General features: G+C 45.0%; 1 protein-coding gene across 1 annotated transcript in view; it reads left to right on the forward strand.

The window, feature by feature from the left end:
- LOC135517359 (glucose-fructose oxidoreductase domain-containing protein 1) overlaps nt 1–16391 on the forward strand; it is a 41251-nt gene extending 24860 nt beyond the window's left edge. The window contains exon 2 of the mRNA XM_064941583.1: nt 10720–16391. Coding sequence (XP_064797655.1) covers nt 10720–11642 — 923 coding nt within the window. The 3' untranslated portion in view covers nt 11643–16391. The remainder of the gene's footprint in view (nt 1–10719) is intronic.
- The last annotated feature ends 4697 nt before the right edge of the window (nt 16392–21088 follow it).

The raw sequence follows: 21088 nt of genomic DNA on the forward strand, positions 1-21088 counted from the left end.
TCCCTCCAATAGTGCTCAGACTGTCTGCAATAGGCTGAGAGGGCTTGTAAGCCTGTTGTAAGTCAGATCCTCACTAGACATCACCGGCAACAACGTTGCCTATGGGCACAAACCCACCGACGCTGGACCAGACAGGACTGGCAAAAAGTGCTCTTCACTGACGAATCGCGGTTTTGTCTCAACGGGGGTGATTGTCAGATTTGCGTTTATGGTCGAAAGAATGAGTTACATTGAGGCCTGTACTCTGGAGCGGGATCGATTTGGAGCTGTCTTGTGATTTCCTGCAAGACAGGGATGTCTGTGTTCTGCCATGGCCAGCGACGTTCCCGGATCTCAATTCCATTGAGCACGTCTGGGACCTGTTAGATCGGAGGGTGAGGTCTAGGGCCATTTCCCCCAGAAATGTCTGGGAAATTGCAGGTGCCTTGGTGGAAGAGTGGGGTAACCTCTCACAGCAAGAACTGGCAAATCTGGTGCAGTCCATGAGGAGGAGATGCACTGCAGTACTTAATGCAGCTGGTGGCCACACCAGACACTGACTTACTTTTCATTTTGACCCCCCCCCCCCCCCCTTTGTTCAGGGACACATTATTCCATTTCTGTTAGTCACATGTCTGTGGAAATTGTTCAGTTTATGTCTCAGTTGTTGAATCTTGTTAAGTTTGTTGAAAATAAATGCATTTGACAGTGAGAGGACCTTTAATTTTTTTGCTGAGTTTCGACCCATTGTATCAATCAAATGTATTTATGAAGCCCTTTTTACATCAGATGTCAGAAAGGGCTTATACAGAAACACAATTTGTAACCCCAAAGAGCAAGCAATGCAAATGTAGAAGCAAAGTGGCTCGGGGAAAAACTCAATAGAAAGACAGGAAACTACTGTAGGAAGAAACCTAGAGATGAACCAGGCTCTGACGGGTGTCCAGTTCTCTTCTGGCTGTGCCCGGTGGAGATTATTAGAGTACATGGCCATTAAGCCCCGATCGTTCTTCAAGAGGTTCAAACATTCATAGATGACCAGCAGGGTCAATGCCTGTATCACTGTATGCTGCTACTAAATGCAAAGGCATATGTTGTGGTAGTGCTTCATCTATTATCAATTCACTGTCCTTTTAAATTGATCAGTATGCACCATCTATGCAATGTAATAGCTGCACTCTAAGCATGTGGGAAGGCTCTGTTAATGGCTCTGGGGCATTAGTGGGAGTAAAATCTGTCTAATTGCTTATGCCCTCGATCATCATCCAGACATAGCTAGCGGTCACGGGCCATCCTATTGGAGCTCCTAGCATCATCCATACCCTTTATGAGCACAGCCAGATGTAAATAGGTGTTACTTTTCAAAGCCAACCTGTTTGAATATTCTGTTCTAGCAGAAAATGTCCCAGACCTATTGACATTGGACGCTCTAATATATTTCCCATTTAATTTGTAATACAGCAGTAAGGGCCTGTGTGACTTGGTTGGTAAAGCATGGCAAACGCATCGGCAGGGTTGTGGGATCGAGTCACACAAGGGACCAGTATGTAAAAGTATGGTGTGGGTATGTGTCTTGTTTTGTTTACTTGGTTAGTTGTGGTGGAAAAGGTCAGTTAGTGAGCGTATCCCAGCACCAATGGGCACAGATTAAGAGGGTCAGAGCCTGGGAGGAAGGAAAGTGGTTTGTTGGGTAACGTTTCCCACTGCCATTGGAGATACCTTTGCTGTGTTGTTTTTTGTTTCAGGGCCAGTTAAGCAAACATTGTTCTGTCCCTGGAGATAGGCCTATCCATCACTCCTTGGATGGACCATTTACATACTGTCTGACTGGGCACTGGACTGGAGGAGGCAAACCCAATGGAACAATGAGAGCAAATTAGTCAGCAGGAAGCTCTTTGTTTGAGGATCGAGCGAGAATAACTTGTTTTCTTTTTGCTCAGTAATACCTCCTCCCTCTTGTAATTACTTCAAGACAAATTACATTTGGGCAAACAGCAGAAAGATGAGCTTGTTGCCGGGTGTCTGGTTTTCGTCTTTCTGTCGTATCCTCCGTCCTCTGACAGCTGATGTGTTTTCTAAACGTGTCCTATTTGTAGTGACCTGATGCCCAGTTTCTCGGCATATCTGACACTTCCAGTGAAATACAGTGACTGGCTGGCTCTGTATCATTCCACCTTTTCTGATAAACATGGTTACAACATGGTTACAACATGGTTACCGCAGAGGTTTGTAGCTCAACTTGGTTGATTTCTTTTCACTTCAGATAAATCCCTTTATCAGCATGGCCTCGCAAAGCCGCTTGATCTCGCAAGCTTACATGATCGTTCGCTGCGCGGTGATCAGTCTGGTAATTACAAGGGTAGTATCAAATCACATTTTATTAGTCACAAGCACTGAACACAACAGGTGTTCAGTGAAATGCTTACTTACGAGCCCCTAACCAACATTGCAGTTAAAAATGTATAGATATGAGTAAGAATAAGAAATAAGAGTAACAAGTAACTGAAGAGCAGCAATAAAATAATAATAGCGAGACTATATACAGGGGGTACTGGTACAGAGTCAATGCTCGGGGGCACCGGTTAGTTGAGGTAATATGTACATGTAGGTAGAGTTATTAAAGTGACTATGCATAGATTATAACAACAGAGAGTAGCAGTGGTGTAAGGGGGGGGACCCAGGGACCCATGCCAAATCTTTTCAGTCTCCTGAGGGGGAATAGGTTTTGTCGTGCCCTCTTCACGACTGTCTTGATGTGTTTGGACCATTCTAGTTTGTTGGTGATGTGGACAACCAAGGAACTTGAATCTCTCAACCTGCTCCACTACAGCCCCGTCGATGAGAATGGGGGCGTTCTCGGTCCTCTTTTTCCCTGTAGTCCACAATCATCTCCTTTGTCTTGATCACGTTGAGGGAGAGGTTGTTGTCAGCACTTCCTCAGAGAAATAGTTTTCTGTCCTACTGACCGAGAATGTTGCACATTCTTAGCATACGTTTGATACAGTTCATTGCCATCTACTGTTTGGCACTCCATTAGCTAGTCTATCTTTGTCTTTGCTTTGAGTTAAAGCCACTATCTTTTGTTTGTTTGCCCTCCTTCTGCAGCTTTTTATCGTTACCAACGATATCAGCACCTTCTCTCCCATCCACCAGTGTACGTTGATAATGAGTCTATAAGCTTCTGAAAAAAGCCTTGGTTGATTTAAACACTGATTGGGCAGAACATTGTGGCCTTGTGTTCAATGGCTGGGCTAATTACTTTTCCACCGGGTTGCTAGCAGACGACACACTTTGATCTTTGGAAGCCCACTCATTCCACTTAGTCTTGTACACTGTCACCACACACACACACACACACACACACACACACACACACACACACACACACACACAGTCATATAGCATCCACAAGTGAAAAAGACTGCAAGGTAACAGCGGGTTAGCTCCTGTACAACGGCAGCATAATTCCACTGGCGGCAGGTAGCATAGCGGTTAAGAGTGTTGGGCCGCTGAGAGGTTGCTGGTTTGAATCACTGAGCGGGAAAGGTGGAAAAAATGTTCCGTTCTGCACTTCAGCAAGGCAGTTAAACCCCCAACAACTACAGCTCCCTGGGCGCCGATGATTTGGACGACAGCGACCCGCACCGCTCTGATTCAGAGGGGTTGGGGTTAAATGTGGTTGAATGCAACTGATCTGGTATACCCTTTCCCTGTTCCACACTATAAAAGCTGGCATTTTCCTATCTGAAGATCAGTCTGTCTCGCAGACAGACACGTTGTCTTGACTCTGTCTCAGAGAGGCATGTGCACATGACAGCGTTCATGATTGACCGGTTTTCCCCGTTTTTGTTTATTTTCTCAGCCGCTTCTATTTTCGGCATCCTAAAGTAGAGGGGCCTTGTGTTCAGCCGTCAGCTCTGGTTATTAACTGTGTGGAGGTGAAAACACAACACAACTACCAGCTAAATTCCAACCATAATTAGCATTAGCCTTACGGCTCTCTGTCCAGTATCCCAGAAGAGAGGTTGTTGACCTGTCTTGTGTGCCTGGATGTGGACACTCCTCTCTGGGTGTGTTTGCTGCTGCAGCTGAGTGTGGATCAATGGTGCAGGGTGTGATAGGCTATGTTGCCTAAGGGGACCTGTAATTCAATACCACAGACACAGACTGCCTCTAGCTTCTGCACTCTCTGTAACAAGCTTCCTCCACCACCACCTAAATCCCATTTCCCCCCCTCTACAGTCACCCTCCTCTGGCTTCCTTCCTCAACCTTATTGTTAATGTGCACGAACGCTGGATAAGTGTGTTTGTGCGTAATTGGACTGCAATGCACTTCGGTGTACATATTGTCATTTTATGCAGCTTGTGCATGACACGTGCTTTTGCCTTATTGTGCTTTTGCATCATGAATTTGCACTACATATTTTGTCAATATACGCTACATGACCTGCTCTTCAAACATCTCATTCCAAAATCATGGGCACTAATATGGAGTTGGTCCCCCCTTTGCTGCTATAACAGCCTCCACTCTTCTGGTTTTTGGAACATTGCTGCTGGAAAGGTTTTTGGAACATTGCTGCGGGGACTTGCTTCCATTCAACCACAAGAACATTAGTGAGGTCGGGCACTGATCTTGGGCGATTAGGCCTGGCTCGCAGTTGGCCTTCCAATTCATCCCAAAGGTGTTCAATGGGGTTGAGGTCAGGTCTCTGCAGGCCAGTCAAGTTCTTCCACACCGATCTCAACAGACCTTTTCTGTATGGACCTCGCTTTGTGCATAGGGGCATTGTCATACTGAAACAGGAAAGGGCCTTCCCCAAAGTGTTGCCACAAAGTTGGAAGCACATAATCGTCTAGAATGCCATTGAATCCCCTTTCATGAAGCTCCCAACAAACAGTTATTGTACTGACATTGCTTCCAGACATTGCTTCCAGAGGCAGTTTGGAACTCAGTAGTGAGTGTTGCAACCGAGGACAGGCGATTTTTACATTACTCGCTTCGGCACTCCCGTTCTGTGAACTTGTGTGGGCTACCACTTTGAGGCTGAGCCGTTGTTGCTCCTACACATTTCCACTTCACAATAACAGCACTTACAGTTGACCAGGGCAGCACCAGCGGGGCTGAAATTTGACGAACTGACTTGTTGGAAAGGTTGCATGCTATGACGGTGCCACATTGAAAGTCACTGAGCTCTTCAGTAAGGCCATTCTACTGCCAATGTTTGTCTATGCAGATTGCATGGTTGTGTGCTTGATTTCATACACCCATCAGCAGCGGGTGTGGCTGAAATAGCCGAATCCACATACTTTTGTTTATATAGTGTCTATGCAGTGTTTGTGCAGTTGTGTGCGTCTGTATGTCACTTTCGTACCATCATTAATACCAAACACACTATTCCCAGGGCTTATCTTGCTCCTGTCACGCCTGCCCTGGCTCCTTGATGTACATCTGGTGGGGATGGGTTGGTCATTAGAATATTGGGATTTATCTGGCACAGTGGAGCGGTAGGTAGAACAGCTAGCGGCGCCACGGGAAGCCCGCCGGCCCTTTGTCATAATGATGCTGCTGCTGCATTTCACCCTTCTCTGAGCGCACAATTCATTTACACCCACCTCCCATATTCTCCCATAATCCCCCTCTCTTTCAATCAGAGTGCAATCTGAGCAAGCCACTGTGATAGGCTAAGTGGCGTCTATTGTGCATCACACGTCTTCGTTTGCCCCATAGAAGAGACAGAACCAATTTTACCTGCCTCTGTTCCAGGGGGAGATGGAATGATGATACGCAGGTGTGTATTTTAAGCCCTGAGGTAATGCGGTCAGCAGAGGGATTTAGGAGGCATGGGGTGTCTCACTATGGTGAGGTGTGGCACTACTATCTTAGTCTCTGGCCACACTTGTGACAGTGACACATCTGGGACAAGTCTAGTGATTGGGGGAGGGGAAAACCCTCTCTGCTGTCACTCTTCCTGGTCTGATCACAACCCCTAGTTCCTGAACTAAACTCAACAAAAAAAAGAAACGTCCTCTCACTGTCAACTGCGTTTATTTTCAACAAACTTAACATGTGTAAATATTTGTATGAGCATAACAAGATTCAACAACTAAGACATAAACTGAACAAGTTCCACAGACATGTGACTAACAGAAATGGAATAATATGTCCCTGAACAAAGGGGGGAGGGGGGGGTCAAAATCAAAGTAACAGTTAGTATCTGGTGTGGCCAACAGCTGCATTAAGTACTGCAGTGCATCTCCTCCTCATGAACTGAGATGTTACCCCACTCTTCTACCAAGGTAGGTGCCTTGGTAGTTCCCAAACATTTCTGGGTGGAATGGCCCTAGACCTCACCCTCCGATCCAACAGGTCCCAGACATGCTCAATGGGATTGAGATCCAGGCTCTTCGCTGGCCATTGCAGAACACTGACATTCCTGTCTTGCAAGAAATCACACACAGAACGAGCAGTATGGCTGGTGGCATTGTCATGCTGGAGGGTCATGTCATGCAGGAAGGGTACCACATGAGGGGGGAGGATGTCTTCCCTGTGACGCGCAGCGTTGAGATTGCCTGAAATGACAAGCTCAGTCCGATGATGCTGTGACCCTCCACCTCCAAATCGATCCCGCTCCACAGTACAGGCCTCGGTGTAACTCTCATTCCTTTGACGATGAACGCGAATCTGACCATCACCCCTGGTGAGACAAAACCACAACTCATCAGTGAAGAGCACTTTTTGCCAGTCCTGTTTGGTCCAGCGACGGTGGGTTTGTGCCCCTAGGCGACATTGTTGCCGGTGAGGATTTGACTTACAACAGGCCTACAACCCTCAGTCCAGCCTCTCTCAGCCAATTACAGACAGTCTGAACACTGATGGAGGGATTGTGCGTTCCTGGTGTAACTCAGGCAGTTGTTGTTGCCATGCTGTACCTGTCCCGCAGGTGTGATGTTCGGATGTACTGATCCTGTGCAGGTGTTACACGTGGTCTGCCACTGCGAGGACTATCAGCTGTCTGTCCTGTCTCCCTGTTGCGCTATCTTCGGCGTCTCACAGTATGGACATTGCAATTTATTGCCCTGGCCACATCTGCAGTCCTCATGCCTCCTTGCAGCATGCCTAAGGCACGTTCACGCAGAAGAACAGGGACCCTGGGCATCTTTCTTTTGGTGTTTTCAGAGTCAGTAGAAAGGCATCTTTAGTGTCCTCAGTTTTCATAACTGTGACGTTAATTGCCTACCGTCTGAAAGCTGTTAGTGTCTTAATGGCCGTTCCACAGGTGCATGTTCATTAATTGTTTCTGGTTCATTGAACAAACATGGGAAACGGTGTTTAAACCCTTTACAATGAAGATCTGTAAAGTTATTTGGATTTTTACAAATTATCTTTGAAAGCCAGGGTCCTGAAAAGGGGACGTTTCTTTTTATGCTGAGTTTAGATAGGTGGAAGTTAGGTGTAGCCATCAGTTTGCATGCTCTTCTCTCTCTTTCTCTCTCTCTCTCTCTTTTTCTCTCTCTCTGAAAAGGCAGTTGTATTCCTTTCTCCAGCGTTGATGACTGGAGGGATGTGTGATTACCTCTGTGGCGTTAAGTGGGTTCCCCCCTTCTTTCTCCTTTTTCATGTTTTAATTCCTCCCAGTGACAGAAGATGGGTAATTGAGAATGAAGATGCGATTCTTGGAGCCTAGTGACAATTAGGCTGCTCATTCATATTAGATCTGTTTGAATGGTTTTATTTTGAAGAGAAATGGGCACATCGCCCATTGGAAACCATGACTGATCTTGAAGCTGTGTGGTGTCCACATGCCAGTGGCTTACTGCTAATCAGTGGTCTTAGTGTTCGCTGCTCATTTTCCATGCTTGAATTTGTGGGTTTTGTTGGCCCAGATTTTGAGGTTTTTGCTGCTGCCTCTCCTATCAAACAGTCCTTTATCGTGCTACTGTATGATGTAAGAAGTTGTCATTGCTTAAGTGCTGTTAATATTGAATGTGTAGAGGATGGGAGATGTTCCAGTAGGTGCTTCCTTATTAACCAGAGCTATAAGACCTCATGACTCACTCTGATTTAAACATGGATTTGCGTTAATGCCGTCAACATTTCTGTGTTGGTGAACAGTAGTAGCTTATATTTAAAAAAATATTTAAAAAAAAGTTTCTGCCTATGACAGGCTATTGAGACTGTGATGAAAAATGTATATTGAGACTCAATATGTCTCTGTTCACCTACAGTCCTTGTCTAGTAAATTTAAAGTCATAGACTGGGTGTCTCTAGGGATGCATGAGAATCATTGAGATGACGGGATTGTCTCATGTACAGTAGGTGATTCTGACAGGCGTCTTAAAATCAAAAGCACCCAAGGATGTTTATGGCTACTCATGACACTTGATGACTTCAAAACATCAAAAACCCAGGTTAGGTTTAACGAGAAGGGCAGTGTCAGCTCTGCCCTCTGAAATGGCAATCTGGTGTCGACCACATGCTTAGCATGGGGTGGAATTCCCACTACCCACTGCCAGCTTCCTCACTCTGTCAGGCACAGCTAGTGGGTTCTTTGAACTACTGTATGCCTGGCGCTTAACATGCATTATAGATGGTAAGGGGCTGTTCTGTGATGCCAGAGGCTTTTTCTGCTCCATTACCGGACTCCCACTGGGACGTAGACACTACCTGTGAGATTCAAACTTCACCCCAGCTAGCATTGGCTAACACGGTTAGTACTGTATTTCTACTAGGGGAAACTTCACTTTAGTTAGCATTGGCTAACACAGTTAGCAATGACCTCCTCTATTTCTATGTGCCCTGGCTGTATGAAGCCTCTGGTCTGCCTGTTGCAAAGCTTTAGTCATTAGTGCTAGACTGGCTTCTCTAATCCGCCAGCAGCACCCTGGGGACAACTGCAGGAAGTGTGTACCGCAGGCCACATGATGGAATAAGCTCTCCACCTTTCTCGCTCTCTCTCTTTCCGTCTCTTGGTTGATTTCCCTTTGCCACTTTAGCTCTCTGTCTCACTCACATGTGCACCTCTCTTTCATTCTCTCCCCCTCTCCATGTCCTCTGCATACTCTCTTCCTCACACTCAATCCCGCTCCCTCTAGCTTTGCTCTCATACACACACTCCCCTTTCCACTCAGGTGCTGTTGAGCTCGACTGATGACCTTCAGTGTGACCTCCAGAATCTAGCTAGCAACCTTTCAGACAGGAAGTGAGGGGAAGTCAACTCATGACTTGAAGAGCTGTCTGCAAAGTAGGCCTCAGACGTAATGCATCAACACAGCGTGAGCTGGTGTGAGAATGGATTTGTAAAAGGGACGCTTTTCATAGGCGTGAGAAATTGTGACAGGAACATTATAGGCTAGGCTAAGACCGGCTCAGTTTAGCTTTTCGCTAGCAGCCTGGCTGTCTGTCACTAGCTCTCACTCATCGCAGGCCTATGTGCCAAGTTGTTTAACTGAGAGCCGACGGCGCTTAACTTTTCGCAGGGGTGCAGACCTGGGGTCAGGCCTCCTCGATAAGGGTGCACTGTAGCCAGCCTCGGTGCCTTTGTCCAGTGGGAAGGCTTTTTCCATCGCACCGGAGAACTGGGTCAAGGGGATTAATTTCCTGGCCTGGCTGGATCTAGTCGTTCGGCGCTAATGGGAGATTAGCTGGGAAGTTTCAGTTCCAAAACGTCTCTGGGTGCCGCCTGCCTGTTCTTCACATGGATTGGGGGGATATTTAGGAAGTGATTGGTGCCTCTAAATAGGGGTGGTTGGGATGTGGAATGGGCAAAGGAGGGGGTTTGAAGGGGTTGGATGTTTTCCCACCCCTGCTGTTCATCAATGTGACTGGATTAATTACAGGGGGCATTGTGTTCATGGGGGGCAGGCTGGCCAGGAATCAGGTGGTGTAGGGGGTATCCATTGGCCTTCTATTACCAGAACGCTTTCATTACCATTGGGTGGTGGAGGGTCTTTTTAAAAAACGTTTTTGTATATACAATCTTTTGATTGGCCACCCACAATTCCCCATCGCTTTTATTTTATTGGCTGTCTGGTGTCCATTTTTGTTTCTCAAAGTCACTGCAGACACGGAGTTATGAATAGGGTAATTGCTCAGCTCGGAGTAATGTGCCCTTGAGCGTAATAGTGTAATGGGCTATTAGCGGCTCTATGTTAATTGTTTTAGCCTTTCTCGCGGCACAGTCAAGGCAGTGTGTGAATAGCCTCTCTCTCTTTCTCCCTCAGTCTGCTCTGCTGTTACATGGTTCATAGAAGCTATGTTTTGCCCAGCGTTCTTTTTGTAGCAGCTGTATTCCTCATAGATATCTGTAATGAGGTTGTGAGCACAGCACCACTGGGGGTTTGGTAAGTAGTGGAATTAAAAGAGGGCCTAATGAGGTTTCTCTCTCTTTCTCTCTGTCTCTCCACTCTCATTTGCTTCCCACAGCAGTCTAAAGTCAAACCTATCTGTACAGTAGGTACACTCATGACAGACTGACTGACTCTTTCCTCTCAGAAAAACAACAGTATTGACAAAGCTTCTAGAATGTTTTCTCATGTTTCATTTTCAGAATCACTTGTTGACCCGTGGGTTTAAAATAGTTTTGGAGAGGCTATGTTAGAATATTTGTGTCAGCTCGTCGGGGGGGAGGGGTATCTGTTTTTTGCACTGATTTAATGTCTCTTCAGGTGATGTTTTCATGAAGAAGAGGATATTATGTCTACGTGTGAGTAACATTGGTCTCTCTCTCTCCCACTACCTAGGTATCGGTAAGAATGTGATCTGTGACCGAACGGCCACCCCACTGGATGCCTTTCGCATGATGTCGGCCGCCCAGTACTACCCCAAGCTGCTGAGCATCATGGGAAACGTACTGCGCTTCCTTCCCGCCTTTGTACGCATGAAAGAGCTAGTGGAGGAGGGCTACGTGGGGGAGCTGCTGGTCTGCGAGGCCCAGGTCCACAGCGGCAGCCTGTTGGGTAAGAAGTACAACTGGAGCTGTGACGACCTGATGGGCGGTGGGGGGCTGCACTCGGTAGGCAGCTACATCATTGACCTGCTCGCCTTTCTCACGGGCCAGCGGGCGGCCAAGGTGCACGGCTTCCTCAAGACTTTCGTCAAGCAGACGGAGCACATCTGCGGCATCCGACAGATCACCAGTGACGACTTCTGCACCTTCCAGATGGTGCTGGAGGGCGGCGCCTGCTGCACCGTCACACTCAACTTCAACGTGCCTGGTGACTTCCGCCAGGAGGTGATCGTGGTGGGCACGGTGGGCCGGCTGACGGTCAGCGGCACGGACCTGTACGGCCAGAAGAACACCATGGAGGGAGGGCCGGAGCTACTTCTGAAAGACAGCACCCCTCTGGAGAAGGCCTCCCTACCGGAGAAGGCTTTCAGTGACATCCCTTCGCCCTACCTGACAGGAACCATCCGTATGGTGCAGGCGGTGCGTCAGGCCTTTGAGGACCAGGACGACCGGCGCACGTGGGATGAAAGGCCGCTGACTATGGCGGCCACCTTTGAGGACTGCCTGTACGCACTTTGCGTGGTGGACACCATCAAGAAGTCCAACCAGTGCGGCGAGTGGCAGAACATTGAGGTAATGAAAGAGGAGCCCGAGGTAAGCCCGGCGTACCTGATCAGCGAGGCCATGCGGCGCAGCAGGATGTCGCTCTACTGCTAAATAGCACTGGCACCTAAATGGCTGTCTGGTGCTAGAGACTGGGGGTGAGAGAGCTGTCACTGTGCCCTCATTGGTTCGCTACCCTAAAAAAGATGTGAACAGTGATGATCTCTCTCCAATCTCATTGTCCTCTCTTCTGCATGATCTATTCTGGAATCACTACGCCGCGCATCGTGACTCTGAGAAAGTGGAGGAATAAAGAGCACCTCCAAAAAGAAAAAGGCGTTGCTATGGATGCTATGCTACAACAGTGGTGTAACTGTACCTCTAGAGAGGTGAATGTTTAATCCCCAGGGGGCTTCGGACCCTGTCTCTGTGTATGTCTGCTGTGTGTGAAACCAGAGAAGAAAAACGCAGAGAAATCAATTGTTTGTCTGGTAGGGCTTTTAGTGAGGTCCCCTCCTCCGGTGAAGTATGCAATAAATCCAATCAGAGCTCCAGGCTCGTGGAATTAAGTCATCCTAAGCAAAAAAAAAGTGTGATGGGTCCCCACTTATTCGCACTCAGAATTATGTCATCCTGCCTGAATCAAGGGAATGCCTTTTTTTTGCCTGCTTCTCGTTTTTGTAGTAACGTCCATATGCAATAGACCGACACATAATCTGTGGATGGTGGGGCAGTCCCATGCTATGCTGTGAGTAAAACCTAGGCACATGTTTTCAATCTCAAGGTCATGCCTGTTGCTAAGCTAATATCCTTAGCTTAGCCAGCCAGGTTAGCGGTGCATGCGATAAAGCCTCTTACACAACAGCAACGATGTAGAGTGAAACAATCAGTAATAGTGTCCCTCTGGGTTCGTGCATGAATGGGACACTTCCACGCATGAAACATTCCCATCTGCTTGTAAAGGCTAGTGTTTTGTGACTCTTTATAGTCTGTGTGAATATGTAGCTTAGTACTACTAACAGAAGGGCAAGTAGAACATGGCCTATTTTTTTTTTTTTTTTGAGAAGACCTCTGGTTTTCACCTCATCACTATCCACATCACTATCCACACAGGTTACAAGAGATAATGGTAGTACAGTAGCATAAATTCACGAAGCCAAAACATTTTTGTATTTTATTCAAGCTCGATCTTATTGTTTCCCCAATGTTGATTGTGTTCTCAAATTATGCTACTGTATATCACCATCTGCATTTGCCTACTTTTCCATGGTCTTGTATAATACAAAAAGTTAATATGGTTTAGAATGTGTCGTGATATAAATGTACTGTATGTATTTTATTTGTTTTTAAACTATCTGCAAAAGACAGGAACATGTTTTGATATACACACACACACACACACACACACTGTTCAGTATAAAATTATTTATTTTTAATTTTGGACTGATTTCGTACTGTGTCGGGAGAAGAAATCTAGTTTGTGGGCGACAGTTGAGGTAAGAGAGGCCTTTTTAGTATTCAGTTTCTCTGTGTGTTGGTCCATACTGTGGGATGTCTGGAGACAATGACTACTTTGGTTGGAGTATATAGACATTTCTTTAATCATGTGATCTTAATTTGTAATAAATGTTGATAGGTGCAGCTATTTTAAGATTTGTAGCTATTTAACCGTTATCTGTCCAGTTGGCCATTTTGCCCTGTATTCATGTTTCATCGATGTGATATATTGTGTTTGACACTGGGTTTTGGAACATTTCATATTTTTCTGACCATGCTCCAGTTAGTTTATTTGGCAGTTGTCGTGCAAGTTATTTTTTTCTGTAGCTTTTCAACCAACAAGACAAGCTTCTCACATGCCCGCTGACCTTTCCCAAGTTCTGTAAATACTATCTCACTCTGTTGGGTGACTATGATGTGTTCTGCATAGAAACTTGATGGACTTTGCCATTTAAAGGATGGAGACATAGAGCAATGTCTAAAGATGTGCTCTTTCCAACTCTCTCTGTTAGTCCCCTATATTCCTATCCCGGGTCAATGGCCTTGTTTCAAACAATGCTCCTCTAAAGCTGCACCCAGAGAACAGGAGAGGAAGTCCCCTGTTGAGGCCTTATAGGGAGGACATGGGAACCGTGGTTTAGTCCCCAGTCTTTCAGTCTGGATGAAACTCTATAGCTTTACATATATGACAGGAAAGAAATGGGGACTAAATTAAATCAAACACTTGAAGTAAACCCTTGTGAACACTTCACATTATAATGTATGCTGAATCAAACTTATTATCATGTAATATCAATGTAGGGGAGAAAGGATCAATGCAAAGTAGAGCGGAGTCTCTTTGCCAGTTTGATCCAGCACCCATGTGTATTTAGGCTTAATCCTACATCTTGCTAAGGTGCTGTAGAGCACTCCTCCTCAAACCTCTCCTCTGGAACCCCCAAATGTTTTCCTGATTCACCTCGTCAAGGGTTGCGTTTCTCTGCCCAGACATTGATGACGCATGCCAGTTATTACAATGCCTGGATGGGTATTTTGCGTCTCAGATAACCACATATGTTAGAGCAATCTGGTGCCCGACGGCACAGTTGATGAGGTGGCATGTGACCATTGGTTGATTCATGCAACTTCTGACCAGGGGAATGCAACCAAGGGCTTGACGATTAGTTGATAAGTTGAATCAGGTGGAATAGATCAAATACGCGGAATGGCTGGTGGTCCCTGAGGAGAGGTTTGAGGATCACTGCTCTAGAGGCACCTTACCATTTTCTTCTACACTGAACAAAAATATAAATGCAACATGCAACAATTGCAAGGATTTTACTGAGTTATAATTCATGGAAGGAAATCAGTCAATTGAAATACATTTCTCAGGCCGTAATCTATGGATTTCACATCACTGGGAATACAGATATGCCTCTGTTGGTCACAGACACCTTAAACGAAAAGGTTGGGGCGTGGATCAGAAAACCAGTCAGTATTTGGTGTGACCTCCATCATGCAGTGCGACTCCTTCGCATGGAGTTGAATCAGACCGTTGATTGTGGCCTGTAGAATGTTATCCCACTCCTCTTCAATGGCTGTGCGAAGTTGCTGGATATTGTCGCAACCTGGAAAACGCTGTCGTACACATCGATCCAGAGCATCCCAAACATGCGCGACCTGTCTGGTGAGTATGCAGGCCATGGAAGAACTGGGACATTTTCAGCTTCCGGAAATTGTATACAGATCTTTGTGACATGGGGCCCTAAATTCTGCCAGGTCGCAGTTGCAAATGAGAACTTCTCAACTAGCCTACCTGGTTAAATAAAGGTGAAAAAATAAAAAAAATCTCATTTTGAAACATGAGGTGATGGTGGCAGATGAATGGCATGACAATGGGCCTCAGGATCTCGTTACGGATTCTATGTGCATTCAAACTGCCATCAATAAAATGTAATTGTGTTAGTTGTCCGTAGCTTATGCCTGCCCACACCATAACCCCACCGCCACCATGGGGCACTCTGTTTACCACGTTGACATCGGCAAACCACTCGCCCACGCAACGCCATACGTTGCCATTTGCTTGGTACAATTGAAACCGGGATTCATCCCTGAAGAGCACACTTCTCCAGTATGCCAGTGGCCATCAAAGGTGAGCATTTGCCCACTAAAGTCGGTTACGACGCCAAAATACAGTCGGGTCAAGACCCTGGTGAGGACGACGAGCATGCAGATGAGCTTCCCTGAGACGGTTTCTGAAAGTTTGTGCAGATATTCTTCAGTTGTGCCAACCCACAGTTTTATCAGCTGTCAGGGTGTCTGGTCTCAGACGATCCCGCAGGTGAAGAAGCCAAATGTGGAGGTTCTGGGCTGGCGTGGTTACACGTGGTCTGGACGTACTGCCAAATTCTCTAAAATGACGTTGGTAGAGAAATTAACATTACATTCTCTGGCAAAAGCTCTAGTGGACATTCCTACAGTCAGCATACCAATTGCACGCTCCTTCAAAACTTGAGACGTCTGTGACAAAACTGCACATTTTAGAGTGGCCTTTTATTGTCCCCCGCACAAGGTGCACCTATGTAATGATCATGCTGTTTAATCAGCGTATTGATATGCCACACCTGTCAGGTGGATGGATTAGCTTGTCAAAGGAGAAATGCTCATGAACAGCGATGTGAACAAATGTGTGCACAACATTTGAGCGAAATAAGCTTTTTGTGCATATAGAACATTTCTGGGATGTTTTATTTCAGCTCATGAAACATGGGACCAACACTTTACATGTTGCGTTTCATATTTCTGTTCAGTGTAAATATCAGGCCAGTTGATGTAAAATGGGTTGGGTATTTATAAGTTGTTGAATATTTAATGTCTGAAATTATAAGATTTCATGCATCTGATGTCTGCTGATCGATTTATACATTTGAATTTAATCCGGGGGTGTCAAACTCATTCCACAGAGGGCCTAGTGTCTGCAGGTTTTGTTTTTTCCTTTCAATTAATCCCTAGACAACCAGGTGTGGGGAGTTCCTTACTATTTACTTAATTCATCAGTCAAGTTCAAGGGAGGAGCGAAACCCGCAGACACTCTGCCCTCCTTGGAATGAGTTTGACACCCATGATATAATTTCTTTGTCATTTATTTTTTTTTATAAAGTGTATGTTTCAGGTATCAGCTAATATTGGTTATGTTTTATGATAAAATGGATATGGATTTGAATGGACAACTGCTGTATTACCATCAAAGCTGCAACACCTGGAGTATTACTACTGCGGTCAATACAACTGGAAGATGTGTATCACTGTACCTGAAGGTATTACCCTGAGAGCACTGTAGGGGTGCCGTTGTCTGAGACACTGTAGTCACTGTCTGTCTAGTATGGGGGGGGGAGAAGACCAGTCACATTACTTATTGTCATTGCTCACTTCGCTTGGGGGTTCTTACAATGCATCCAGCTCTTGGCTTCAAAAAAAGAACAAAACTTGAAACACGGTGGAGATGTTACAGTTCAAAATGTTAAGTGTGTGTGTGCTTTTTCTGCATTGTTTGCTGAAATGTATATATTTTAGATCTCCTTGCTGTGCCAGCGTTTACAAAAACATGAGGAGATTGGGGTTTCCTGCTTCAGTATAGCTAGTAATCTAGCTATGTGTGATAGATTTGGGAAACAAAGACTCAAATGTGGTTTGGCCACCTGACTCTGCAATTCCTCTCCCTGCCCTCAGTGCCCTAAGGGGGTCACTCTGTTCATAATGAGAGAAGCAACCTCAAAGAAGGTGCTTCTTGTGCACCCTCAGTTCGTCACCTAGCAACCACTGTGGCAGCCACTGTGCCAAAACTCAGCCCATCTTGGATTTTTTTCCCCCTACTCATTCTCTCTCCTTTTCCTGTCTCTGTTTCTGTCTGTGTTTTGTGTTTCACTGACACACTTTCTTCCTCTCTCAACATTTCTCTCTTCACTCTCTTTTATTCTCTGTCTGTCTGCCTCTCTTTCACACACACTCACACACACACAGACAGCCTGGAGGAGAAAACTCACTTGGTGCTTCTGCAGACCTCTGCTACCTTAGCATTTAGTTCACCATTCTGTTTAAAGAGCCTCTTTATATTTAAGCTGTAAGAGGACATATGATATTGATATATTTCACCTACAATACAAAGTGTCCTTTGTCATTCATTATGTCACAGACAAAGCAACCACTGGGCAAGGAAGCTTACATTAAGCCTGCTTATTTTGATGAAAAAATAGTTGTAATTGTATTGATGATGATGACGATGGTCATTTGATATGTTATGTCTTATCTCAATGTAGACATGATGGCAATAGTCAGTTAAGCAAATGACTACTGCTGTTAGTTGGGTGACTGTTTCCCTTCATACTGAGGAAACCCTAAACTCGACTCCTACTTGCCCTAGTGTCCATTTTCTTGACTCCAGGCTGGAGTAGCCAATCAGGCAGTAGCCAATCTGGGAGTCCCAGACTCCCGGCCCCTTTTGTTTACTGGGCTCATTAGGTCAGAAGTGGTGACTATGGTGACCGCTGAAAAGGGTGACACACGCACACCGGAACCCTCCCCAACAGGTTAGTAAATGCTGATAATCACAGTTTGCTGTACCGTTCAATTGCTTAGTTCATGTTGAAGGAAATATCCGTCTTGATGCTGTAATGATGTTTGTTGACTATTTATTATACTATAAGTATATCGTGGACGCATGGACCTTTGTAAATATTTTGAACCAATAGGCTCATATTAATCAGTCTTAAACTAGAGAATGTACTGTAGGAATATATTTATATCTATATTTTCTATATATCAGAAAATGACAGTTGTGATTTGGGAGTTGGGTTGAGAAGAGTTGGTGGGTGTCACATTAATAACGGTCCTCATTTCTCTCTTTGTGGAATATGGAAAGGCATGATCATGTGCATCTGTTAATGGAGTCTTCATTCATTCCTTGGGCTGGCCCTTTGTCAGTGTTCTACTGTTTGATCTCCCCGCTCCAGTGCTCTGCATCGCTATTGTGTATGTGTGTGTTAATAGTAAGCGAAAGTGTGTGTATGTGTTGCTGGGGGGGGAAATGTGTCTTGTTCTGAACACATCACCCTGGTGTTCATGAAAGCCTGCAACATGGTTTACCGCTTTAAAATGTGTCCGATGCTGCAGTTTTAGGGATAATAAAAAAAATTGATACCTACCTACACCTTGTCATGGTTTCCTTTCTTCACTGCATCACAGCCTTATCACTGCATCACAGCCGTATCACTGCATCACAGCCGTATCACTGCATCACAGCCGTATCACTGCATCACAGCCTTATCACTGCATCACAGCCGTATCACAGCCGTATCACTGCATCACAGCCGTATCACTGCATCACAGCCTTTTCACTGCATCACAGCCGTATCACTGCATCACAACCGTATCACTGCATCACAACCGTATCACTGCATCACAACCGTATCACTGCATCACAGCCGTATCACTGCATCACAGCCGTATCACTGCATCACAGCCGTATCACTGCATCACAGCCGTATCACTGCACATAGTCTGGAAATACTCAGACATATCAGTAGTTACTCAGGCCCTTCATCACACTCCTCTCCCTCCATCTCTTCACACACATTAGCCTTTTCCAGTTGCGGCAAACCAGAATGGTACGATTAGCTTGAATACTGACATACACATTGATGTTTTGAACCTCCTGATATCAGTAAAGACCATCTCTAAGGAGGCGCTGACAGAGGCCTTCTGCTGCCACCTAGTGACTGGAATAGAAACTGCCTGTTATCTCCACAACCACTATCAACATAACGCAGAACTATTTAATGACACTATTTTAGGGCTTGTGGTTTTCCTTCCTTCTAATCTGGGACTAAATCTGATGTGGGACATGTGTAAGCAATGACTGTAAGCTGAAAGGTTTCTGCCTCCTTATTTGCAGCTCTTGTAAAAGCTGTCTCCCTCATTTTTCACCCCAGATAACCTATTCAACTCGGTAGAAAATGTGAAGGGGAAACAACCAAAAGGAATGAATTAAGGCCCACACCCACAGTTCCACCAAACAACATCAAACAGACAATTTCCCTGCAGCATGGCGTATAACGTGGTTTCCATATGTTAGATGTAAAATATCACTAGCCACTTTAAACAATGCTACCTAATATGATTACATACCCTACATTATTCATCTCATATGTATACGTATATACTGTACTCTATCATCTACTGCATCCTTATGTAATACATGTATCACTAGCCACTTTAACTATGCCACTTTGTTTACATACTCATCTCATATGTATATACTGTACTCGATACCATTTACTGTATCTTGCCTATGCTGCTCTGTACCATCACTCATTCATATATCTTTATGTACATATTCTTTATCCCCTTACACTTGTGTATAAGACAGTTTTGGAATTGTTAGTTAGATTACTTGTTGGTTATTACTGCATTTTCGGAACTAGAAGCACAAGCATTTCGCTACACTCGCATTAACATCTGCTAACCATGTGTATGTGACAAAATTTGATTTGATGTGTTTAACACCGTTCCATATATCCCCTTCCAGCCATTACAATGAGGCTGTCCTCCTAAAGCTCCTCCCACCAGCCTCCTCTGGTGTGCAATGCATAAGAAGCAGGTTAAAACCCGCTGTAAATTCACATCAATGAAATGTGTGGCCGTGGTACTTTATAAGGAGCTCAAGGGGGGCTAGAGCAATCTGCTGGTAATGCAAGGTACATTTAAATGGCAGTGATCTGGAGAGAAAGAGAGAGATGGTTTGATGCCCCTGCAGAGAACTGTAGCAGAGTTTTACACCCCCCCCCTGCTTTATCTGAATGCTTTAATAGCCACATCAATTTGGGTTAATCTCATCCTGTCATAGTGTCAGAGGATTGAGACGGCTTTAATATGGAGAGAATGATGCCCCGTGGGGGAGAGAGATTGGGAGCGAGAGAGACTGTACTGCACATCAAATGTATAAATCAAACGCACCAAAAAAAACATGCTGTGACTGATTTACGTATTTGATGTGCAGTACAGTCTCTCTCGCTTCTTTCTATTGCTTCCAAATCTCTCTCTCACTCTCCATATTAAAGTCGTCTCAATCCTTTGACACTATGACAGGATGAGATTAACCCAGATTGATGCGGCCATTAAAACATTCTGATAAATTGGGAGAGTGGGATATAAAACCCTGCCACGGTTCTCTGTAGGAGCATCAAATCATCTCTTTCTCGCTTTCTCTATTTCCAATATCACTGGCATTTAAATGTACTTTGCATTATCCGCACATTCATTTTTCTACCTTTTAATTCCACTCAACCACACACACACTTACTATACACACACTACTTTGAACACACCGTCTCTCCTTTCACTGTGAGTGACACTCAGGTAGTGAGACACTGGTTCACATTTCTCCCCCTCGGTTTGAGATTGTGTGTGCGTGTAGCAAAGCCTGAGGGGATTATGATGTATTGTAGATACTTTAATATTTATGTTTCACTTTCATGGTCTGTAGCTAGATTATAAAAAGCAGCTCTCCAGGACGGTATCTGTGTGTGCAGGGTTTTATTTCTGCCCTGCAACAACATACTGGATTACACTTAGCTGCTCATCAGAACTTTGACTGAATCAGGTGTGATAGGAGCTGGAGCAAAAGCCTGCACATCCAGTAGTTCTCCAGAAGGGTTGGCCACCACTGCTGTAAAATGTTCTTTCATCGTCAACGTGCTTTATAACATGTCACCTTATAATGCTGTTCACCGCTGTAGAACCTCGTGGGAGGAGCAGTGTCCATTATTGTTCATAAACATTTTCAATTCTTAGTCAGAGAGGGCCTCGCACTTACATCTGATAACATTGATGTTGAATCTCTTTTCATAGAAAATCAGTCCTGTTCATTTTTTGATGGTAATTGGTAATTGGATGCATATCCCAATTCTGACATTGGATTAATAATGAAGATAGCAAACAAATGTTATTGGGGGATTACAACATACATTTATTTAAAAGTGAGAACCACCCACTGACAATGACTTTTTGAATACTTTATACTCCAGCTA

The sequence above is a fragment of the Oncorhynchus masou genome, chromosome 28 (assembly GCF_036934945.1).
Source record: "Oncorhynchus masou masou isolate Uvic2021 chromosome 28, UVic_Omas_1.1, whole genome shotgun sequence".
In the NCBI taxonomy this organism is placed as follows: domain Eukaryota; kingdom Metazoa; phylum Chordata; class Actinopteri; order Salmoniformes; family Salmonidae; genus Oncorhynchus; species Oncorhynchus masou.